The sequence below is a fragment of the Dermacentor variabilis genome, chromosome 1 (assembly GCF_050947875.1).
Source record: "Dermacentor variabilis isolate Ectoservices chromosome 1, ASM5094787v1, whole genome shotgun sequence".
Lineage (NCBI taxonomy): Eukaryota > Metazoa > Arthropoda > Arachnida > Ixodida > Ixodidae > Dermacentor > Dermacentor variabilis.
The window spans coordinates 188,259,948-188,281,246 of NC_134568.1; the positions used below are offsets into that span (position 1 = coordinate 188,259,948).

The window sequence follows — 21,299 nt, forward strand, 5'->3', positions numbered from 1 at the left end:
TATGCTAAGGTATAGATTAAAGTAGTACAAGCCTACGCTCCAACCTCCACTCATGATGATGATGAAATAGATCAGTTTTATGAAGATGTTGAATTAGGGATGACAAAAGTACAAGCTCGGTATACTGTAGTAATAGGCGACTTCAGTGCAAAAGTGGGTAAAAAGCAGGTCGGTGAACAAGCAATTAGCAACTGCGGCGTCAATTCTAGGAACACTCGAGGAAAGATGTTGGTAGAATTCGTGGAAAGGAATAAGCTGCGAAGAATGAACACCTTCTTCAGAAAGTGTAGGAACAAAAAGTGGACCTGTAAAAGCCCTAATGGTGAAATAAGAAATGAAATTGATTTCATACTTTCGGCTAATCCCAGTATAGTGCAGGACGTAGAAGTGATAGGTAGGGTAAAGTGCAGTGATCATAGGTTAGTCAGGGCCAGGATCCACCTTAATTTAAACAGAGAAAGAGTAAAATTGGTCAAGAAAGAACAGGTCAACTTAGAGGCAGTAAGGGTAAAAGCAGAGAAATTTAGGCTGGTACTTGCAAACAAATATGCAGCCTTAGAACAGAGAGATGATGATGATGACATAGAGGTAATGAATGAAACCGTAACGAGGCTGGCTTCAGAGGCAGCAATTGAAGTGGGAGGCAAGGCACCAAGGCAACCAGTAGGCAAGCTCTCCCAAGTAACAAAGGACCTAATAAAGAAAAGACAAAAAATGAAAGTTTCCAACTCAAGAGATCAGATAGAATTCGTGGAACTGTCAAAACTGATCAACAAGGCGAAAATAAGGGATATTCGAAATTATAATTTGATAAAGAGTGAGGAAGCTGTAAAATATGGACGCAGCCTGAAATCAGTGAGAAGGAAACTTGGCATAGGACAAACCAAGATGTATGCACTGAAAGATAAACAGGGTAATACCATCAGCAACCTCAAAGATACAGTAAAAGCAGTGGAAGAATTCTATACTGACCTGTACAGTACCCAGAAGAGTCAGGATACCTCTATTAGAAACAGTAATGAATAGGATACAGAAACTCCTCCTATAACTAGCGATGAAGTCAGAAGGGCCTTGCAAGAGATGAAACGAGGAAGAACGGCAGGAAAAGATGGAATAACAGTCGATTTAATCAAAGTTGGAGGAGACATAATGCTTGGAAAACTGGGGGCTCTACATACCAAGTGTCTATCAGCTGCAAGAGTCCCAGAAAACTGGAAGAATGCAAACATTATACTAATCCACAATAAGGGAGACTTTAAAGAATTGAAAAATTATAGGCCCATTAGCTTACTCCCAGTACTGTATAAAATATTCACCAAAATAATCTCCAATAGAATAAGGGCAACACTGGACTTTAGTCTAGTCAACCAAGTGAACAGGTTGGCTACTGGAAGGGATACTCTACAATGAATCACATCCATGTCATCAATCAGATAATTGAGATATATGGCTTTCATAGATTACAAAAAGGAATTTGATTCAGTAGAGATACCAGCAGTCATAGAGGCATTACGTAATCAAGGAGTACAGGAGACCTACGTGAATATCTGAGAATATATCTACAGAGATTCCACAGCTACCTTAATTCTCCACAAGATAAGTAGAGAGATACCTATCAAGAAAGGGGTCAGACAAGGAGACACAATCTTTCCAATGCTATTCCCTGTGTGCTTGGAAGAAGCATTCAAGCTATTAAACTGGGAAGGCTTATGAGTGAGGATCAACGGCGAATCTCTCAGTAACCTTCAATTTGCAGATGATATTGTCCTGTTCAGCAACACTGGGGACAAGTTGCAACAAACCATTGAGGACCGTAACAGAGAGAGTGTAAGAGTGGGGTTGAAGCTTAATATGCCGAAGACAAAGATAATGATCGATAGCTTGGCAAGGGAATAAGCGTTCATGATCACCGTCAGCCTCTAGAGTCTGTGAAGGAGTATGTTTACCTATAGTCGGATACAAGTTTAGAAAAAAGGGGGTGTTTACTCCTCCGAGGCGGATGCACATGTGCATCCACCAATGGGCGCGCACTCTGGACCAACGTCATGAGCCGGACGACCGGTGACCCCGTCGTCGGAGAAGATGGCCGCCCGGGCTTCGAACTGGGCCAAGCTGCGTCAGCTGTGCGCGTCAACCCCTTGTCACAGTGAATTCCCAAACTGTTTGTGATTGTCTATCATGCCGGAAATATTACTGCGAGCTTACGATGCCGCATTTGTGCCACGTGCAGTTTATTCTAAGCCGTGATCCGGCAAAGAAACATTGCAGCGAGCATCGCTGACGCTGCGCTACGCTTTGTTTGAAAACAGGATCCCACGGCGACCGCTGCAAACACACATCCTGCGCGTTTGTTCCATGTTTTTTTCATTTCGCTCCCGAGTGAAGTTACAACGAGAAAAGTTTGCCAAAGTCTGGTGCCTACGGTCAGCGGCGGGTGTGTTCGTGTACTGTGTCGCTGCGTTTCTCGTCGGACGAGTGAAGTGATGGCGCAAAACCATTCCCAGGAGAAATGAGAAAAGCGTGCGTGCATGAAACAAACCTACGAGCGTCTCAACAGAAAATATTTGCAAAAGAAGCCTCGAACACAAAGATCTGTCGCCGTCAACTTAGCGTGAATGATCGTTGTCAGCAGTGAGATAGCCGAGCGTCTAACAGCGGTGTTCGAGCGTTGTGTAGCACCATCGATTGGTTGCTTTCCACCAGTGCCCACCGCACGCACAAGCTGTAGAATGCGCGCTGTAGCACAGTCACGCATAAGTTGTGTTGCCAGCGCTCGATATGGTTTCCCACAGCACAGCTTCGCGCTGCTTTTCGATCCTCGTGATATGTTGCAATTAAAAATTCGCAAGACAGTGTTAAGAGAATGGTAAAAAAAAAAAGCATACGAGAAGGTAGGCAGAGCAGTTTGTGAACCAGCTCCTATAATACCTCTACCTGCGTCTGTTTGTAAATGTGTGTGTTTTCTTGCGTTTGTCTAATTTTTTTGTATTTCCAACATTTCTTTATATTTGCGATTTTTTTAGTTTTCGCGTTTGTGTGTGAATACGTGCCTGCTTCCATGCGTGTTTGCGCTTACTCTTATTTTTGTCCTTTGATTTTATATCAGCATTTGTTTTTGCTAGTTTTCTTTCAGCAAAGTGCTTTTACACATTTTAATTAACCAATCTCACTCAAAGCATGAATGATGGACATAGGCTTTTCTCGTGCAAGCCAGTGTGAAGTATATGGCGAGATGCTTGTGGCGATCTTTCCTCAGTGTTTCTTCTAGATTTCTTAAGCTCACAGGCTGCTGCAGCATTCTTCTAGCAATTTTAAAAGGCCCCTTTTGGGGCCACCAAAGCGATGGCTCGGCAGTGCTCGCATATTGCTTGCCACTCGTGACACGTCGTTGCAGTCGTTATAGCAGTGCCATTCTTTAATGCCGACAGCCACGGCTTTTTTACACGCGATCGGAGGGCCCAGGAAAGAGTTAACTGAGTGAACACAATCAGCAGCCGTGCGGAGGAAGGTGGTGGGGAGAGGCACTGGCCTCCCCACCTATACACCTTCTTCACATCAGCTCTGCCATCCCCCTATTTTGATTTTTTCATGCAATCTGGTTATAACAATGGAATTTTCATAGCACTTGAATATTGTTATAAGTGGGTTCGACTGTATTACAATCGATGCTTCGCCTTTTCGCCGAAACTACGAATTTTTTGTTAATCACTACTTTAGTGCATTGGGCAGTAAATCTTTCTTTTTCCAAATAAATGAATGTGTGTTGTTTTTCCAAATAAGAGAATGCTGTATTTCTGTATGAAAGCATGAGGTGTGCAGTGCTCTAAGGGACTGTTTTTTTTTTTTCTCATGAAAAAGAGGTGCGCATTACAATCGAGGGCGTTTATTTGTTTAAATTTTTTTTTCTCTCAAAAAGACGGGTGTGCACTACCATCCAGGGTGCGTTAGAATTTAGTAAATACAGTATTCCTTATCGTTAAAATTGTAGATCAAAAGCATGTGTATACTCACAGTACTCCGCTCTATGCCTGCTCTCCGTTCTCTCAAGCAATTGACTGTAAGAAATCTTCTCCACATCAGAACGACTGCTCTTGTTCTCTGCAATAAAACCACATGACACATCAACAAAATGCTCTCACACACCATCTTACAAACCTCAATGATAAAAACAAAAGTTCAAAATACCAGAATCGTTGTTAGTTCTCAACACTTCCCAGAAAATTTCCTTCTCATTGTGAATAAAACTGCCACTAACACAGGACGGAGGGAGACAACAATGCAGGGCTGTCCTATGTTGTCGTTTCCCTCCGTCCCGTGTCTGTAGTGGTTTTATTCACAATGTCTCACCAACTGGCCTACAACTTTACCTTGCTAAATTTCTTCACATCACAACTGAATATTAATCAAACTTCATTATAGTATGCCATTTCACTTTATTAACAAATTGAGCACTAAGCATTTTGGTTTTTCGCTTACTGGGTGCCCGACGTTTCTCCAAGGCGAATCAAATTTCTGCCAGAGAAACATATTAGCAAAGTTTAATTTCAAACTGTATTTACTGGCAATATAGCCTGAACATCTTACAAATTTCCTTATGCATAACAAGAAAAATATTAATTATACTATCGGTGAAAAAACAGCACAAGATAAACACATACAAGGGAAGAACACAGGTCAAGAGCTGGGAAAAAAAAAGCAGCAGCAGCCCTTGTCAAAGTTTATTTCGCGCTGTATTTTCACAGATGGATTCATACAAACTAGCTCGCATTCATACCCTTTAAATTATACTACTTAACAATTGTAATCAGGGCAATTAGTATGTGACTAAGAAAAAAATTTATTGTGGGTTATTTCAGGATCAGAATCCTCCGAATCAAGAGTTATAAGTTCTTGAATTTTTAAAGCACTCAACATTTTTTTAGGGCTTCTTGCACTGTCAGCAATGCAGGAATTTGAGAGACGCATGCTTCCGAGCAAAAATGATTCATAAGTTTTGTCATGCCGCCTGTCACGTACGAACAAAAGCTACCATGAAATTTCAGTTTGACCAATTTATGCAGAGATGTTTTGACCAGTACATGAGGGTTTCACTATCACGAATTATCTCAAGAAAGGCAAGGAGAGAGTGAAAATTGTTGCATGGCTTAACTCTGGCATGGAAAGGGGGTGTGCGCAGGCACATAAACGAGATAACTGCATCATAGCATTAGCTATGCGCAAGCAACACTCACTATCCCACCTATTTCTCTAGTGCTGTACATTGCACAAAGTGGCGCAGTTTGAGTGCAGCTAGGCATGGCCTCCGAATATGTGCCAGTGCAATCTCGGAGGCCATGCCAAGGCCTCACCTAGCTGCGCCAGCATGCACGCCGTGCTGCAGGGAGAGAGAAGTGCAATGACAGTGAGCATAACGGATGGCAGTGAGTTGCTGCTTGCGTGTGGCCACATGCGGCGATGAGAAAGACCAGTGTTGCTCCACAATGTATTTGGCACAGGGACGCGGGAGTTATGAACCGGCATGGCGGACGAGTGCCAAACCCTGCAAAAAGCTGTACAAATAAACTGTACTTGCCCATGCCGTTTGCAAAAATGACTATGCCGTCATTAGTTCAGCAAACTGCCTCGCAGGAAAGCTAGCTTTACAATTATGAAACGAGTCTGCAACCAACGATTGGCTTTTTGAACATGGTCTAATTCAGATACCTTCGTGGCACCAGCATACTCCGTAGAGCTGATGTACAAGGACGGCTGAAATTTTTTTGGATGCTGAAACCTTTTGCCGTCCGATTTTTCTCACTTTTTGCTATGACCGCAGGTCCAAAATGGCATTAATTGAAGCCACCCTCCCTGACACTTTATTTAGTATCTCAAGCCCCGAACCAGTGCTCTCACATGCCGATCTGCTGGCAACCACAGTGTTTGCTTGTGCTGTTGTTAAAAGGGTCCAAACTACCCCTTGAGCTTGGTGAAAAAACACAGTCCACGGATAGCATACGCTATTGCGAACAACTCAGCCAAATTTTGCAGTTGTATGCAGTGCAAGGAGCTCACAAGAGGAGTGAGTGCGAAGTCACCTTTTTGTCAAACACTCTCTTTTCAACAGAAGCCTTCTCACTTTTTTGGGGCTGCAATATTTCGTTAAATAGCAGATTTCTATACGCAGTTGCTATTGGCCAACAGCTTACATCAATCAAGAAGCCTATTTGGATCAGTCAGCTTCTTCCGACAGTTATTGTGTGTATTTATTAATGCAGTTTAATAATAAACAGGCTGAAGTAAGCATAAATCTGTTTCAAATTTCAATAGGAATTACATACTTTTAGAAGTAGGACTATATTACTATCGCCAACTATCGTTTGTTAACGCTTGGCTGTGCCAGCTGGCAAAGGAATGAAACTGTGGCCACAGTGCCTATCAGTGTCGTAACCTGCAGGTCTCGCTAATTTCTAATAGTTTCGAACACTCAACCAGCCTCCAACCACGCAAATCTTAAGGTCAGACCAGACATACATTTGCCAGCGTGCATTCACTCCTGGCTAGACGCCTTGGCAGGCTTCGCTTCATATTGAGCTGTTGCACAAAATGCGCTATTTGGATGTGGCTACTATCCGTTGGTGAAGCTGGTGCAGGACAAAGCTGGTCTGCACCATGTAACATGGCCAGGCTGGAGCATATGACCACGAGCGCACACACCAGCCCTGTTGTGCGCACACAGTCGCCAACCAATTTTTCAGACCCCGCAAGAACCGAAAACTAGTCTGAAAAATTGAACAGACCGAAAAACTTCAGCCAAGAAAAATAAAATTTATTAGGCTCAGAGCCGCTTCAAAAAATCTCTAATATTAAACACCCTACCTAACACTACGCTTGAAGATGATCAGATTTGCTTGGGTTTGCGCAAGAGTGACATCATCTCCGTATACAGTCTGACAAGAGCGTCACCGCATTGGCAATCTGCAATTTCCATTGTCAGAGATCGCCATGGAGATCGAAGAAACGAGCCACGTTTCTTTGCACCACCTGGCTCTCACGAAAGCACATGAGAGGGCGCCGGTCACACAAAAACAAAGCCACACAAACACATGCAAAGACGCGACGTCATCTCTTAGATACACCTGCTGTGTGGACAAGCCACAGGCAAATAGCAACCGAAACTTTAAAATAAACAAATAAATAAAAATGGATTCCACATTAAGTGATTATGACGATAGTACTGACTGAAGAAAGATATAAACAAGAAAAAGTGCCGTCCCCCAGAGCGTGTAGGGGCACAAATCAATGTGTTCCTTAATTGTACACATGCGAACCCGCCTTCTCTTGTCACAGTACAAGCCCCGTGAAGAGTAATTGTGCTGGCAGGCCTTTAGGAGTACTGACACAAAATTTCAAAGTCGAGTTAAGGTGTGAGATTGATTTATATGGGCACACACACCATCGTCTGCAAACTATTGACAACGAATACAGCTTGGAACATATACAAAATCAATTTTAAAGTATGTGCGCCCAGCCAATCGTAAAATGCAGCACCTCGCGACATTGACATCAAGAAAGGAATATAAACCGGGAAAACGCTACGTCACGAGTTCGCGCTGCGGTGGAGGCGGGCCCTGCGAGCAAGTTTCTCACTGCTCCAATCGTCCTGTCGTCTTCTTTTTTTTCCTCCCTGGTCATGACGCTGACCTCTTTCGCCGCTGACGGCAACACAAAAATCGGCTAAAATTTGTTTCTTACACGAAATAACTCCTAAAGTGACCTCGAAAGTGTGCATGTTATAAAACGTTGCGCGATATAGTAAACCGTTGCTGTGATTTTGACTCGCAAGCGGTCAGCGCAGCCGCTGCTGCAATCGTCTCTGCGAAGCGGCTCACCTGGTTAACGTGTTTTCTCATTGCTACCAACGGCGTTGGGAAGACTAATTGTATTGTCACTTACAAGCGACACAAATGTGCAGACATTGATTGTGTTGACGAATATAGATGCTTTATTACCAGCTGCGGACGGGTCGCAAGGGCCGTCTGCATCGGATCCAACAGCTAGCGAGCTAGGCCTATATACCGTTTCCCAGCGATTGCCAGCTCGCTTGGCTTGATCGGCGTTGATAAGTGGCAGAAGCGGTCCGAGTTTATGTGTGCCGCTGGACGCTTAGAATGGACCCCACTGAAGAGCAGCCAGATTTGCTCGTTTCATTTCGAACATGCCTGGTATAAACAAAACCAGCTGAGCTTAGAGCAGTCCGATGATCTTCCAGCAAGACTACGTAGCCCCAAGCCTGATGATGTGTCGACTTTTACCTTGCCTTGTGTCCTGCTCCAGAATATGCTTCATTCCCAAAGCACCCGTGACGAATGGCTCGTACTACTTGTACCGGTCCATACGCACATTAATAGCTGCCGCTAGCCGCACTTTCCAAGTTGCCACTTTGTAGTGGATCTAATCAAATGTGGTTGGCCACGTCTAATTCGGCGGTGACTACCACAAGCAGGAAATAGTCGCCACTAGACAATGAAAACGAGGACGACGGCAATGGAAAGGACATCGCAAAGCATGTGCAGGCGTAGCAGACAAATTAGCAAAACGAAGCTCTCGCACCAGCGAGCATGCTGGTGTGTGCACGTCATAGTTTTGTGTGATCACGTGCCCAGCTGTGTTTAGATTCCTTCTTTGGTCCATCTCGTTGCTCTTCAAACCGAAACTTAGACTGGTCGCTACAAACAAGACTCCAAATAATTACCTGTCATGCTCTGAAACCAATGCTGTTTCGTGTGGTGATTACTCGGTCATTAGCTACATATTGCACAGAAAAAACAAGATCGAAAATTTTTGCTTCAGTACTCTTTTAAAGCTATTTCGAACGTAGATGTGACGATTTGAGCCCCCGAGGGCAATTAAATGCATGGATTCGTTTTCTTCGAATGTTCCATTTTCCTGACATTTTCGCAGTTCCTTGGGAGTCCAAAAAATCGCAGACATTGTATTCGGACATTGACTGTATCAACCCACAAAACAGTGCCCGAGAGTGCACCTCCGTTCTTCATAATGAAACGTTACATCATGACACAAAACTATGCTTGTATGAATATTAGACATTTTCAAACATTCGATGAAATATTACGCTATTCAATATTCACTGCAATTTGAAATTCACTATTTGGACTTTTTGAAGTGTAATATTAAAGCTAACAAATATAAATTTTAAAACATGTATGTACAATCAACAGTTAGTTTCAGTGAGCAAGGCAAAGACAAAGAATTCTTTTACAGTTGCCAACTGATTTTTCAGACCTGCTTGATTATTCGAGCCTTCTCTACTGAACTAATGAATAATATAGCAACTGAAGTTTTGAACATTGCATGGGGCCTAGCTAGTTTATTCTGACCTGATTTGTGTATACGAAGGTGGAAAAATGGCAGCTGTGAATAAAGTAAGCACCCATTCAGGTAGACTCCCATACTTTCACTTTCATCACAACAACACAGCCTGAACAGCCGGCATCACGCTATCAAGCTTGCACCTTAGGGTATTGCGACAACAAGCAACACACATCGAGCCATGTGATGGGCAAATGCAAAACATTCCTGGGGCCTCAACAGTTGCAAAGTGTGAAGTAGACTAAAGCACAACACTGAACAAAAGTCCTTAAATAAATCCTCTATAACACGGGCATTGTAAAAGAATGTTGAACTTGAAATGGCTGAACACAGCAATTAAAAAAGAAAAACCAATTCGAGAGATGAATTTCTTTGCCTCTTTGCAAGGACCTTGTTTCTTTCTATTTGTTAACTTCTGGCTATTATATGATAGTTCTATAAAAATTTCTGAACAATTTTGAACTATTTGCTTCGATATTATTCAACGTTATTACCATCTGCTTCAACTTCACTTCGAAACAAAAAAAAATTTCAATTCGCACAAGCCATATAAAACCTGCACATTCTATAATGTCAACTCATAGATATCTCTATACACACAGACCTCTCAATGGAAGAGCACATAATATTCAACAGCACAGATTCATTAGTTTTCTTAATTATTTCCTATATTTACTAGTATAAATACTGTGACGTCACAGTATGGGCCGACCTTTATTGAGCCTGAGAGACGCAGTGAAGGACCCTCGGCACAGTCCACTATGATGATGTGACTACCCGCACAAAGAAGAAGGGCACACACACATGATGATGATGATGATAATATAAAGATGATGAAGTAGTGCATAATAAATGTCCACACTAATTTTCCCTGCGCGAGAGCGGCCCTCCTGGCCGGAACCTAAAGGTACGGCAAATGCCGCATGCAGAGCTTCATACGAGAAACGTGGACCACTTCGGTAGAGCGACAACGGCGGTCAGTTGAGGGAACAACAGGGGTCACACGATAATTAACGGGAGAAGTCATTTCCAGGGCCGTGTATGGGCCAATAAAGCTGGACTGAAACTTCTCACAAAACCCACGAGTGTGAACTGGTGTCCATAGCAGCCCTTCATCGCCAGGCTCGTAGAAAACAACACAATGAGATGCGTCATAATAATCCTTGCGGTCCTGTTGTCTCGCTTTGGTGTTGAAGCGGGCACGGTGGCAACAATGGTCAAGGCGGGAAACATATTCTTCGCAGGAAGAAGGAGATGGACTGACAAGGGCAGAAAAGAAACATCTAGAAATGAACTGGGCAAACGGCCATAAACAAGGTAGAATGGCGAATAACCGGTTGTGCGTTGAACAACGGTGTTATATGCGAAGGTGACGAATGGCAAAATTGCGTCCCAATTTCTGTGACCTGGCTGAATTTAGACGACTATCATGTCAGAGAGCGTATGATGAAACCGCTCAGTCAGGCCAATGGTCTGAGGATGGTAACCTATAGGGGTCTTGTGAGTTGTGCCAGAGGCTCTGAGCACTTCGCCTACCAGTGCTGTAAGAAATGTCTTTCCGCGGTGGCTCAGCAAGACACGAGGAGCGCCGTGACGCAGGATTATGGCTTGAAGAATGAAGGTAGCAACTTCTGAAGCAGATACAGAACTGACACAAGCTGTTTCGGCATAGCGTGTGAGGTGGTCGACGGTTGTAACTATCCATCAACTACCGGCTGGAGTCATGGGAAGTGGCCCATAGAGATCAATGCCAACAGCCTCGAACGGTTCCGCAGGACACGAGACCGGTAGTAGATGCCCAGCAGGAGCCGATGTTGGCTGCTTTCGACGCTGACAAATGACGCAGGAAGAGACGTATCTCACCACACTGGTAGACAGGCCAGGCCAGTAAAAGTGACTTCTTATGCGGCCTAAGTTTTCTGGATGCCAAAGTGGCTACCAGTCAAATAATCATGAGAGGCCTGAAGGACACAAGCACGAAGGCAGCAAGGCAGTATGGGCACCCAGTGTTGTCCATCAGGATGATGGATATGGCGGTACAGCACAGAGTTTTGTAGCCTGAACTGTGTCAGCTGTCGACGGAGCCTGGCGTTATGCGGGTGCGAAGCTCCACGAAGGCGGTCTATAATACGTTGACAATACGAATTGGCGAGTTGTTGAGATCAAAATGATTCATGGTCGTCCAAAGTGAGATGGTCAAGAGTGGTGAAGCACAAAATCGCCGTAGAAGAGACGTCAGGGATTGTGTCACTGGAGGTGGTTGCGGAGTCATTGATGAGTGCGGCTGTAGGAAGTGAGCAGCGAGAAAGAGCGTCTGCGTCTTGATGCTTTTTACCAGACTTGTAGATGATCTCAAAGTCATATTATTGCAGACGAAGAATCCAGCGACCAAGACGTCTTGACAAGTTCTTGAGTGTGGAGAGCCAATATAAGGAATGATGGTCCGTAACGAAGGCAAAATGGCGGCGTGGAGATAGGGGCGAAACTTCTGGACGGACCAAATGACAGCTAGGCATTCCTGCTCGATGATGGTATAGTTCTTCTCGGCAGGTGTGAGTACGCGGCTTGCATATGCAACGACTCTCTCATGCAAAGAGGTGTCTCGCTGGAGGAGAACAGCACCACTTCCATGGCCGCTAGCGTCTGTGTATAAGGTTGTGGGGGCAGTCTCATCAAAATGACAAAGGACAAGTTTAGATGTGAAGGCACCCTTCAGCTGGTCAAAGGCAGAGTCACATTCCGGTGACCACATCAAGGGAGCACCAGAACGAAGTAGGTTGTGTAAAGGAGCAGCTATAGAGGCGAAGTCACGTATAAATCGGCGGAAATAGGAAGCGATGCCAAGGAAACTGCACAGTTTTGTTGTCCTTTCTGGTCGAGGAAAGCAAAGCACCGCCAAAATTTTGTCAGGATCAGGTTGAATACCATCCTTGCTCATAATGTGACCTAACACCTTGATCGTCTTGCTTGCAAAACGGCACTCTTTGGTGTTGAGCTGAAGACCAGCGTTAGCGAGGCATGTGAGAACCTCATCCAGACGTTGCAGCTGCTGGGCAAATGTCGATGAGAAAATAACAATAGTGTCCAGATAGCACAAGCATGTTTTCCACTTCAGGCCGCACAGAACAGTTTCAATCATGCGCTCAAAAGTTGCGGGAGCATTGCAGAGGCCGAAGGGCATGACGAACTCGTAAAGGCCATCTAGGATTACAAACACTGTCTTTTCTTTGTCATCTTCGTGCATTAGAATTTGCATCGTGCATCGTGAATTTGCTTCGTGCATCAGAATCTGAATGCAGATCCAGGCTGGAGAAGTACTCGGCACCTTACAGAGAATCGAGCGCATCGTCAATGCAAGGCATAGGGTAACATCCTTGCGTGTAATCTTGTTGAGCGCTCGGTAATCGACACAAAATGGCACGGAGCCATCTTCCTTTCAGACCAAAACGATGGAAGATGACCAAGGGCTATGAATGAATATTTGATGTTTAATGGCACAAGGGCCAGGTGTGGCTAAAGAGCGCCATGTTAATGTTAATGAGTTCGCAGTGGACTGATGGGTTTCTTGAACTTAACATGACGTGGCTGTAAAGGGGCCTAAAAAAGATGTAAATTCCATAAAATCTACGTGTAATAAAATTATGGGAATGACTATTGGCGTGTCCTATGAACATTAAAATGCATACAGAAAGAATGATGCAATATATAAAATATGTGAGATGCTAAAATTTTCTAGAGCACTACTGCCTCACCAGAGCCCTTGAAAGCCAAGGGCCTAGAGGCATGTGCTATACAATGAAAACTATCGTAGCAGCATCCTCTGGAAAGAGGACGCGCTACGAAATTATCGGGCTTGTGACATGCAGCAGATCTTTCAAGAAAGCGAGGACTGCTTTGGTCTTAAAAAGCGGTTCTTCACCAAGAAACATAGCCGGATGCAGGGGAATGCAATGGCGGTAAGCAAAAGGGAAATTTTTCCTCCTGTCTCTTTCGGCTTCCCGGCACACAAGGAAGCCGTGGAGGACGGTGAGCCTGTCGCCACATCTACCACAGGTTGGAGGCTCATTACCGGTCAAGAGAAAGTTATGAGTGCCAAATTTATGTCCTATTCTTAGTCTAGTGAATAGGACATCTGTTCGTGTTTTCGTAGTTGGGTGCCAGAAACCTAACTTCGGCTTAATTTGGTGAAGCTTATTACTCGTTTCTGCGTCCCACAAGTGTTGCCAGTGGCTTCGCAGTCTGTTTCTTAGGAAAGGCGTCATGTCTATGGCAGGGACAGCAGCAGAATGAATACCAAGGGCTAGCAGAGGGGCGGATTATCTCACGTTGCAGCATGTCGGCGACGTTTTCCTCAATAATCTTGTGCTCGGCTAGAGACACTCGATACGGCCGGCGACGTACGATGGATCTGCCGTCAGTCTGAATTCGATACATTGTGATGGAAGTCTGACCCAATGTCGAAGAATAGGCGTCGAATGAAGTTTCATGCCACTTCAACAAACTAAGTAACTGTTGCGTCTGCAAAGGGGTCAAGTCAGGGCTGATTACGGCTGCAAGAGTGGAGGTAGAGGGAGAATGTCCAGCATAAGTAAGTGATTTAAGGGGGAGCTGCCTTCAGGGGAACGACACAGAGAGGCTTGGAATCAACAACGCAAGCCAAAGTGGCACCTTTAGGAAGGAAAACTTTCTCCGATGATGTGTTCCTTGCGGCGAGAAGTGCAGACCCATTGTCAAATCTAACTAGGCTTGATACAATGGCTATGCCCTTTGTGAAAGAACGTGCAGGCATTAATACTAACGCATCTCCATGGTAGAGACATCAGAGGTGATGGTCAGAATTTGCTGACAGCCTGGAGGTAGCACGGTGTGATGTTATTGGGTGCAGGATCAGTCCAACAAAAGGCAGAAGCAGCACGCCGGAGCACAAACACACATCAGACTTGTATTGACGTACACAACACAGATAACGGCACACACACGTGACAGTTTCCCAAAATGCCTCATAGACGACATGCACTATATCTATGGATCGGTGGATTATGATTGGCCTACAGTTCCGGCGAAAGCATGTGTCGCCGTGTCTGAGACCTCGTGGAACTGATGTTGGCCAGCGAGGTCGGACAGCAGTGTCGGCCGGCGGGTCGGACGGCCGGGTCAAACGGCCGGGTCGGACAGCCGGGTCGGACAGCCGGGTCGGACAGCCAGGTCGGACAGCCGGGTCGGACAGCCGGGTCGGACAGCCGGGTCGGACAGCCAGGTCGGACAGCCGGGTCGGACAGCCAGGTCGTACCGCCTCGCGGGGCTCGAGTGGCCGGCCGCAGTCACCGGGTCGCGTCCACAGCTGGCGGGGTAGCCCTGTGGCCGCTCACCCGAACGCTCGAACGCCCCAGTTCAGGACCGCCAACCCTCCTGGACCAGTGCCCAGCGGAAGAGCGGGGCGAGGTAAGCTCCCAGCTGGCGGCAGCGTTGACTCGGGTGTGGCGTGTTGGCGTGGGCGGCGATAGCTCCTATGGGCCAGACGCCCAGCGAGGAAGCTGTTTTCCGTCGAACGCCGAACCTCGCGCAAAGCTCACGCCACGGGCCACACTCTCGCGCCACCGCGCCACTGCCGGCGCTCCGAAATTGGTGTCGATGATGATGATGGTCCTCTTCGCCACAGCACGGCGCACTGTCTTCTTATCTTTATGCTTCCACTCCCGCGTACCATATATTATTACACACGGTATCTTCTTCAGTGAGCAGACAAAGTGGCTTGTACTTTTCATAGTCAAGGAAATAATCGGTATCGATCATATGTACGACACGTTGCCCACAACATATAGCAGCAGAAGCAGAGGCAAGGAAATCCTATCCTAAAATGAGCTGGTGGGAGCATGGCGACAGCACAGCAAACTGTATGTGGTGGATAATGCCGTCGATCATTACACACACAGTGCAAAATGCGGAAGGGCGGCTAGAGTTCCCTTGAGCTACAACCAGCAGTGGTCCATCGTAAGGCGTTGCAACTTTCCTGAGACGCTTACACAAATCAGAATGCATAACAGATAAAGTGGCACCAGTGTCCACCAAAGCTTCAACTTCCACACCTTCAACGAACACAGACGTCATATTACAAGGGCGTGCTGGAGGAATTGTAATCCTGTCGGTAAATGCAGTTTTACTTAGTTACTTAGTTGAAACTGCATTACTTAGTTTTCCGGGCGATGGTCAGAGGTGAACTTGGCAGGCCGGAGCGGTGACGAGGAGCGGCAGAAGGGCGAAGGTGAGCGGCGTCTGGTGCTGCGGTAACCATTCGGTGTCTCAATTGTTGAGGGCGGAGATGTGGAACGGTGCAGAGGGGATGCGTAACGCCGGTGTTGAGAAGGTACCCCAGAAGAATACGCATCACATTCACTCATGTCGTACCCGCAACGCACACCTTGTTCGCGCTTGCGGCAAAAACGTGATATGTGGCTGCGATAACCACAGTAATAGCATATAGGATGAGAAGGTCGCCAAGGCGGGTAGTAGGAGCTGCTCGATAGGCTGGGACATAGTGCGGTCAGATGGGGCGATGAAAGCTCAAGTGGTATTGAGGGGACATTGGCCGGAGGAGTTACACCAACCTGAGCATATGTGGGTAGAGACAACGTTGAATGGACACCGGTTGGAGGCGTGGTAGCAACCTGGGCGTATGTTGGGTGGGGGCGAGGAGCAGGAGTGTCAACGTGCGCAGAGCAAATCATGAATGCCAGCTCCTCCTTGATGACGTCACACAACGCTGCACCAGAAGGCTGAGGAGGAAGGACCAACGGAGATGAAAAGCCACATGATTGAAGTTCCTCGCGGATAATCGCCCGATCATTACACGCAGGTCAGGGTCCGCCGTAGAACAGTGTTCGCTGTCTGGCTGCAAGCATACGAACTCGAGCTTGTCGAGGTGCTGGCACATCAAGGCGATGTGAGCAACGGTAGCCGGGTTCCTCACAGCGAGCGCATTGAAGGCCACAGCCATGACGTACCACGTACGACCCAGCCATAGCATCACTGAAACGGCGACAGAGTGCGAGCACATCCTCGATGTACGATGTGTAGGACTCACCGGAGTGTTGTTTGCGAGCATCAAGAGTTTTCTTCACAAGGGCGGAGCGAACCGCCAGCATTCCAAATACTTGTCAAGTTACCAATTGAAGGTGGTCAAATCGGAGAAATCAATCTCATGATTGAAAACCAGGTCTTCACCCCACCCGTCAGATAGAACAAGACATGGCGGAGCTTGAGTTGGTCATTCCACCGATTAGCAGAGCTTACGCGCTTGTAATCGTCCAGCCAGTCCTCAACATGTTCACCGCAAAGACCAGCGAACAGATGGGGATCATGCTGCTGGCCACTGATGATCAGAGAAGGTGCGGCTTGCGGTGTCGAGATGGTTACGGTAGATGCGCCAGGCTGCTCGTCCTGCGACATGCTGGCGGACAGTCGGCACAAGCGGCAACCTGAACAAAGCTCCAGGGAGTATGCCAGGAGTACAGAGGACAGGGGACCAATAGGCTCCTCCACCACTTGTGACGTCACAGTAAGGGCTAACCTTTATTGAGCCTGAGAGATGCGGCGAAGGACCCTCGGCACAGTCCACTATGATGATGCAACTACCCGCAGGAAGAAGGGCACACACACGATGATAATATACAGATGAAGTGCACAATAAATGCCTATAATACGTATAAGAAATCAACCGTATTTACTTGTGTAAGGCCAGTACTTTCTTTTTTCCAAATTTTGTTACTGGGCACTGGCCTCACATAAGGCAGGCTTATAGCTACTCACTGAGCCCTCTGAAGCATTTAACTGCACTCAGACTGCTATGCAAAATAACACAAACACTGGCGGCTGACTATGACCACATTTACAGTCACCAATTGATTTCTGAACACAAACAATGCCATGAAAATGTCCTATTGGCGGGAAGTTAAAAATGAAATGACTGGTGACAGCTAAGATGATTTCATAGTTTTTTGGAACACCATGTCCACTCTAAGAAATAAACATAACTGATGATGACCCTTACAACAAGCTAGCTGGGTTCAACTTAAACATTCTACCAAAAGATCATACCTCTTGCATTTTGACGAGATTCATACAGCTTATAGCAAATAAGTCTTAAACATCTACATCAAGGCTCTTCAGTATTTTTTATACACATCCTTCCAGCACATTAGGTGTCACTTTATTTGTTAAAATGATAGTTAATAAAGCTCACATAAGCATATTCCACAATTATGTGCAATAAAAGGACCTAAGTGTAGCTTTTCCTTCACACTTGCAATGCTCACAACAAACCCACAATATCTTAGGCTTACCAGAAGTCAAGGAGTTGATGTATTGTGTCTGTGCTGCCATAGCTGCACTGGTGTTGGACTGGCTGCTTGGTGTTATCTGACTGTTTAAGCGAACGCCGACAGAAGCATTCATCTGCAGCACATTGGAATGAAAAAAAAAAGTGAGAAGTACGGTCAGCAATGTAACCAATCAAACATATTTCACAAGCTAAGGTTTGTTACAGCGCAACCTAAGACAAGGACAACAGAAGGTACAAAACGACGACACGGCGCGACACTGCAACCAACTGGCCCAACTTGCCGTTCTGATGCAGTATATTTCACAAGCTTTTTGCCTACGAGCACCAGCTCATACAGTAAAAACACTATTCCATAACACTTGCGTTGCTTGTCAAGAGTCACCCACTAAGTTGTTCCCACCAATAACTTAGAGGAAAAGAAAAGCTAGGGGACACACATTTTAAATTAAATGTAATGAGAAAGGACAGAAAGGTGACTTTTGTCATTTCGTCTTTTTTCTACACCCTTTCAATGTGCTTGCACATTAACTTGCTTAGCTTTCAGCTCTGTGCAGTTGAGTTCTATTAATTTGATCCAGACGGAACTGACAAAACTGATTTAATTATCCAACGGGTCGAATTAAACAAAATGCAGAAAAAACGACAACACACCACTGATTCATTTGACAGTATTTGCCCAATCCTAACACGCTTCCGAATCAAACATGTGCCCGCTTTCTAGGTGTCCAAAGTAAAAAAAATTATGTAGAAATGACATTAAAGCTCCTAAACAAAAAGAAATCAATGCGCACCCAATTTCTTAGAAAGAAAAAAGATCTAATATGGATTGCACAATGGCAGCCGATTTCCTAAAGTTCACCACACGGACATTAAAGGAGCCCTAAAACACTTTTTATTGCAGTCGAGAAATGCCATTGAAGTTAAATAGACTATTTCATAAATACTTTGCTGCAAAAAGTACTTCAATGTGTTAAGCAGAAACGCAGTTATTGGCAATCAAAGATCACCTTTGATCCCCCTTGCCATGCTCTCACTCCTCCTTCAATGCCTCGCATTGCGAAGGCTATGACAGAGCGCAGCGTGCCCACAACGCTCCTCCTACCGAATGTCAACATGGCACACAGTTCAAATATGATTTTGGATGTTACTGTAGGTGCCACTATTTCCAATTTTGGCACCTACGACACGCCAAACTCGGTTGTCTTCAGCAAGTGGGCTTATCACAGCACCACGCGGCAGCCATGCTATCTATACTACATAGAAGATCGAGCTACATGCAACTGTAGTGCATGTGCACAGCGTTTGATATGTGCACAACAGGGCTGGGGTGTGCACTTGTGTTCACATACTCCAGCCTGGCCACGCTACGTGATATGGATTGGCTCTGTCCTGCACCAGCTTGACCAACAGATAGTAGCAACATCCAGGTTACAAATTTTGAAGCACTGTTAATAGCTCAATACAAAGTGATGTCTGCCAAGGCAACTAGCAAGGAGCGGCCAGGAGTGAGCATGCGCTGGCAAGCGTGCGTGTGGTCTAATGATATGTTTCGCATGGTTCAAGGATAGTTGAGTGTTCTAAACTAGTCGAAATTAGCTAGACCCAATGGCTATGAGACCGATAAGCAGTGTGGCTAAAGTTGAATTCTTAAGTGAATAGCAGTGGCCAAGCGTGAGCAGACAATAGACAGCCTTTTCCGGAAGTACGTAATTTTTATAGAAATTCGAAACGCACATTTTCACTTACGTCAGCCTGTTTATTATGAACTTGAAACGGACGCTGAACAGACGGACGCTGAACTTTCAACTGTACTTTATTGAAATTTACATTGCCACACATAACCTCCGACGCATGCGCATCTTCAACTCCTCCCAAGACATGTGCATAGATAACACCTCGAAAATACATTATCGTGCGAAAACAGCCAACGCATGCGAAACTTCTACTCCTCTTAAGACCTGTGCATCAATGTCAGTTTTTTATTAATCATCTTTTGCCTACCCGACAGGTAAGCACATTCCTTGTTTGTTAAACACAAAGACATATCACCGACACAATTTTCTTTCTCATTTCCAATGTGAAAATCATCTAAGATTTCGCGTTCGTATCTGGTCTTACCCTTCCCTAAAATGGTCACACAACCAAACAATAGGCACTTTTTTTGCACTTATTGCAGGTGCGGTAATGAACCGTCAAATTGCTTCCCTGGTCCCCACTTAAGGATAGGTTATGTTCTTGCAAGCGTTTATTAACGCACCTACCTGTCTGGCCTATATAGACTTTACCACAAACCAACGGAATGCAGTAAACAAAGCCAGTGTTGCACTTGATGAAGAGTGTCACGTGTTTAACTTAACAGGCCCCTCTCTTCGTCCCCTCGTTGCTAATCCTCCCGCACAAGCTAGCCAATTTGCAAAGTGCAGAAAACACAACGCTTACACCTTGCCTTCCCACCACCTTCTTAATGCTGTGGGAGATTTTATGAATATATGGTATTACTTCTAGTTGCTTTCTTTGCTCTGATGTCGGTGACTTCTGGCCTGCTAGACCCTTTACATTCTGCAAACTGGCTTCAGCAACAGCCCTAATGACTGAGAGAGGGAAACCTGCTGCAAGCAAACCTCTCAACAACCTGCTGTTTCAGGCTACACGCCATGCGGTGACAGCAGCTCTTCTGCACTGCGTCCAGAAGGCATCCAACCGCTACACCCCTGAATGAATGTTTGGTGTTCAATGACGCAAGGGCCATGTATGGCCAAAGAGCGCCATGCCATGGGTAATGAGTGGGTAATACACAACCATGGGTAATACATCACCGTCTATCACCTGCCACTCCCAGGGTGGTAGTAGCTTAGCTGGAGGCATTAAGCGATGTTCGAGAATTGGGACATCCATTTCTTCACTTAGCTTTCTTACACACAGTGACAAAGGTACTCTCATAGAGGGTCTATTACGAAAAATTGTTTCACACGTCAAGTCATTAGCGGTTGTGAAACAAGGATGTCCCGTATTTGAGCGAACTTTAAGAAAATAGGCAAAGCTGATGTACGTTCTCTGAAAATGGAGTGACCACTCATCTGACTCGACGTATAGACTTTCAACAGGGCCTGTTCTAAATGTGCCAGTGGCCAGGAGGATACCGAGATGGTGAATGGGGTCTAACATCTTTAGCGCACTCAGGGCGGCAGAGTGATAAACCACAGCACCATATTCAAGTCATGATCAAACTAGGCTCCTGTAAAGATTCAACAGGCACCTCCTGTCGCTACCCCATGTAGTGTGGGATAGGACTTTAAGTAAGTTCATGGTTTTTAGACATTCTTCTTTAAGATATTTAATGTGTGGAAGGAAAGTGAGCCTAGAGTCAAGTATAACACCTAGAAATTTGTGCTCTTTGTTGACAGGAATTTGTTGTCCGCCCAGTTTTACACTAGGATCTGGGAGCAGGCCTCTCTTTCTTGTGAAGAGAACGCAAGTACTTTTGTGGGGGTTGATTTTAAATCCATTTTGGTCTGCCCACTTGGACACCTTGTTTAAGCCCTGCTGTACCTGTCTTTCGTACACTTTGAGGTTGCAGGATTTGAAACCTATT

At 45.5% G+C, this 21,299-nt stretch overlaps 1 protein-coding gene across 2 annotated transcripts in view; it reads right to left on the minus strand.

Annotated features, from left to right (window-relative positions):
• LOC142589870 (cell division cycle and apoptosis regulator protein 1-like) overlaps positions 1-21,299 on the minus strand; it is a 221,717-nt gene that overhangs the window by 140,219 nt on the left and 60,199 nt on the right. For both annotated transcript variants that reach the window (XM_075701526.1, XM_075701519.1), the window contains exons 7-8: positions 17,709-17,820; positions 4,012-4,098 (exon numbers count right to left, since the gene is read on the minus strand). In XM_075701526.1, the coding sequence (XP_075557641.1) occupies positions 4,012-4,098; positions 17,709-17,820 (199 nt within the window). The remainder of the gene's footprint in view (positions 1-4,011; positions 4,099-17,708; positions 17,821-21,299) is intronic.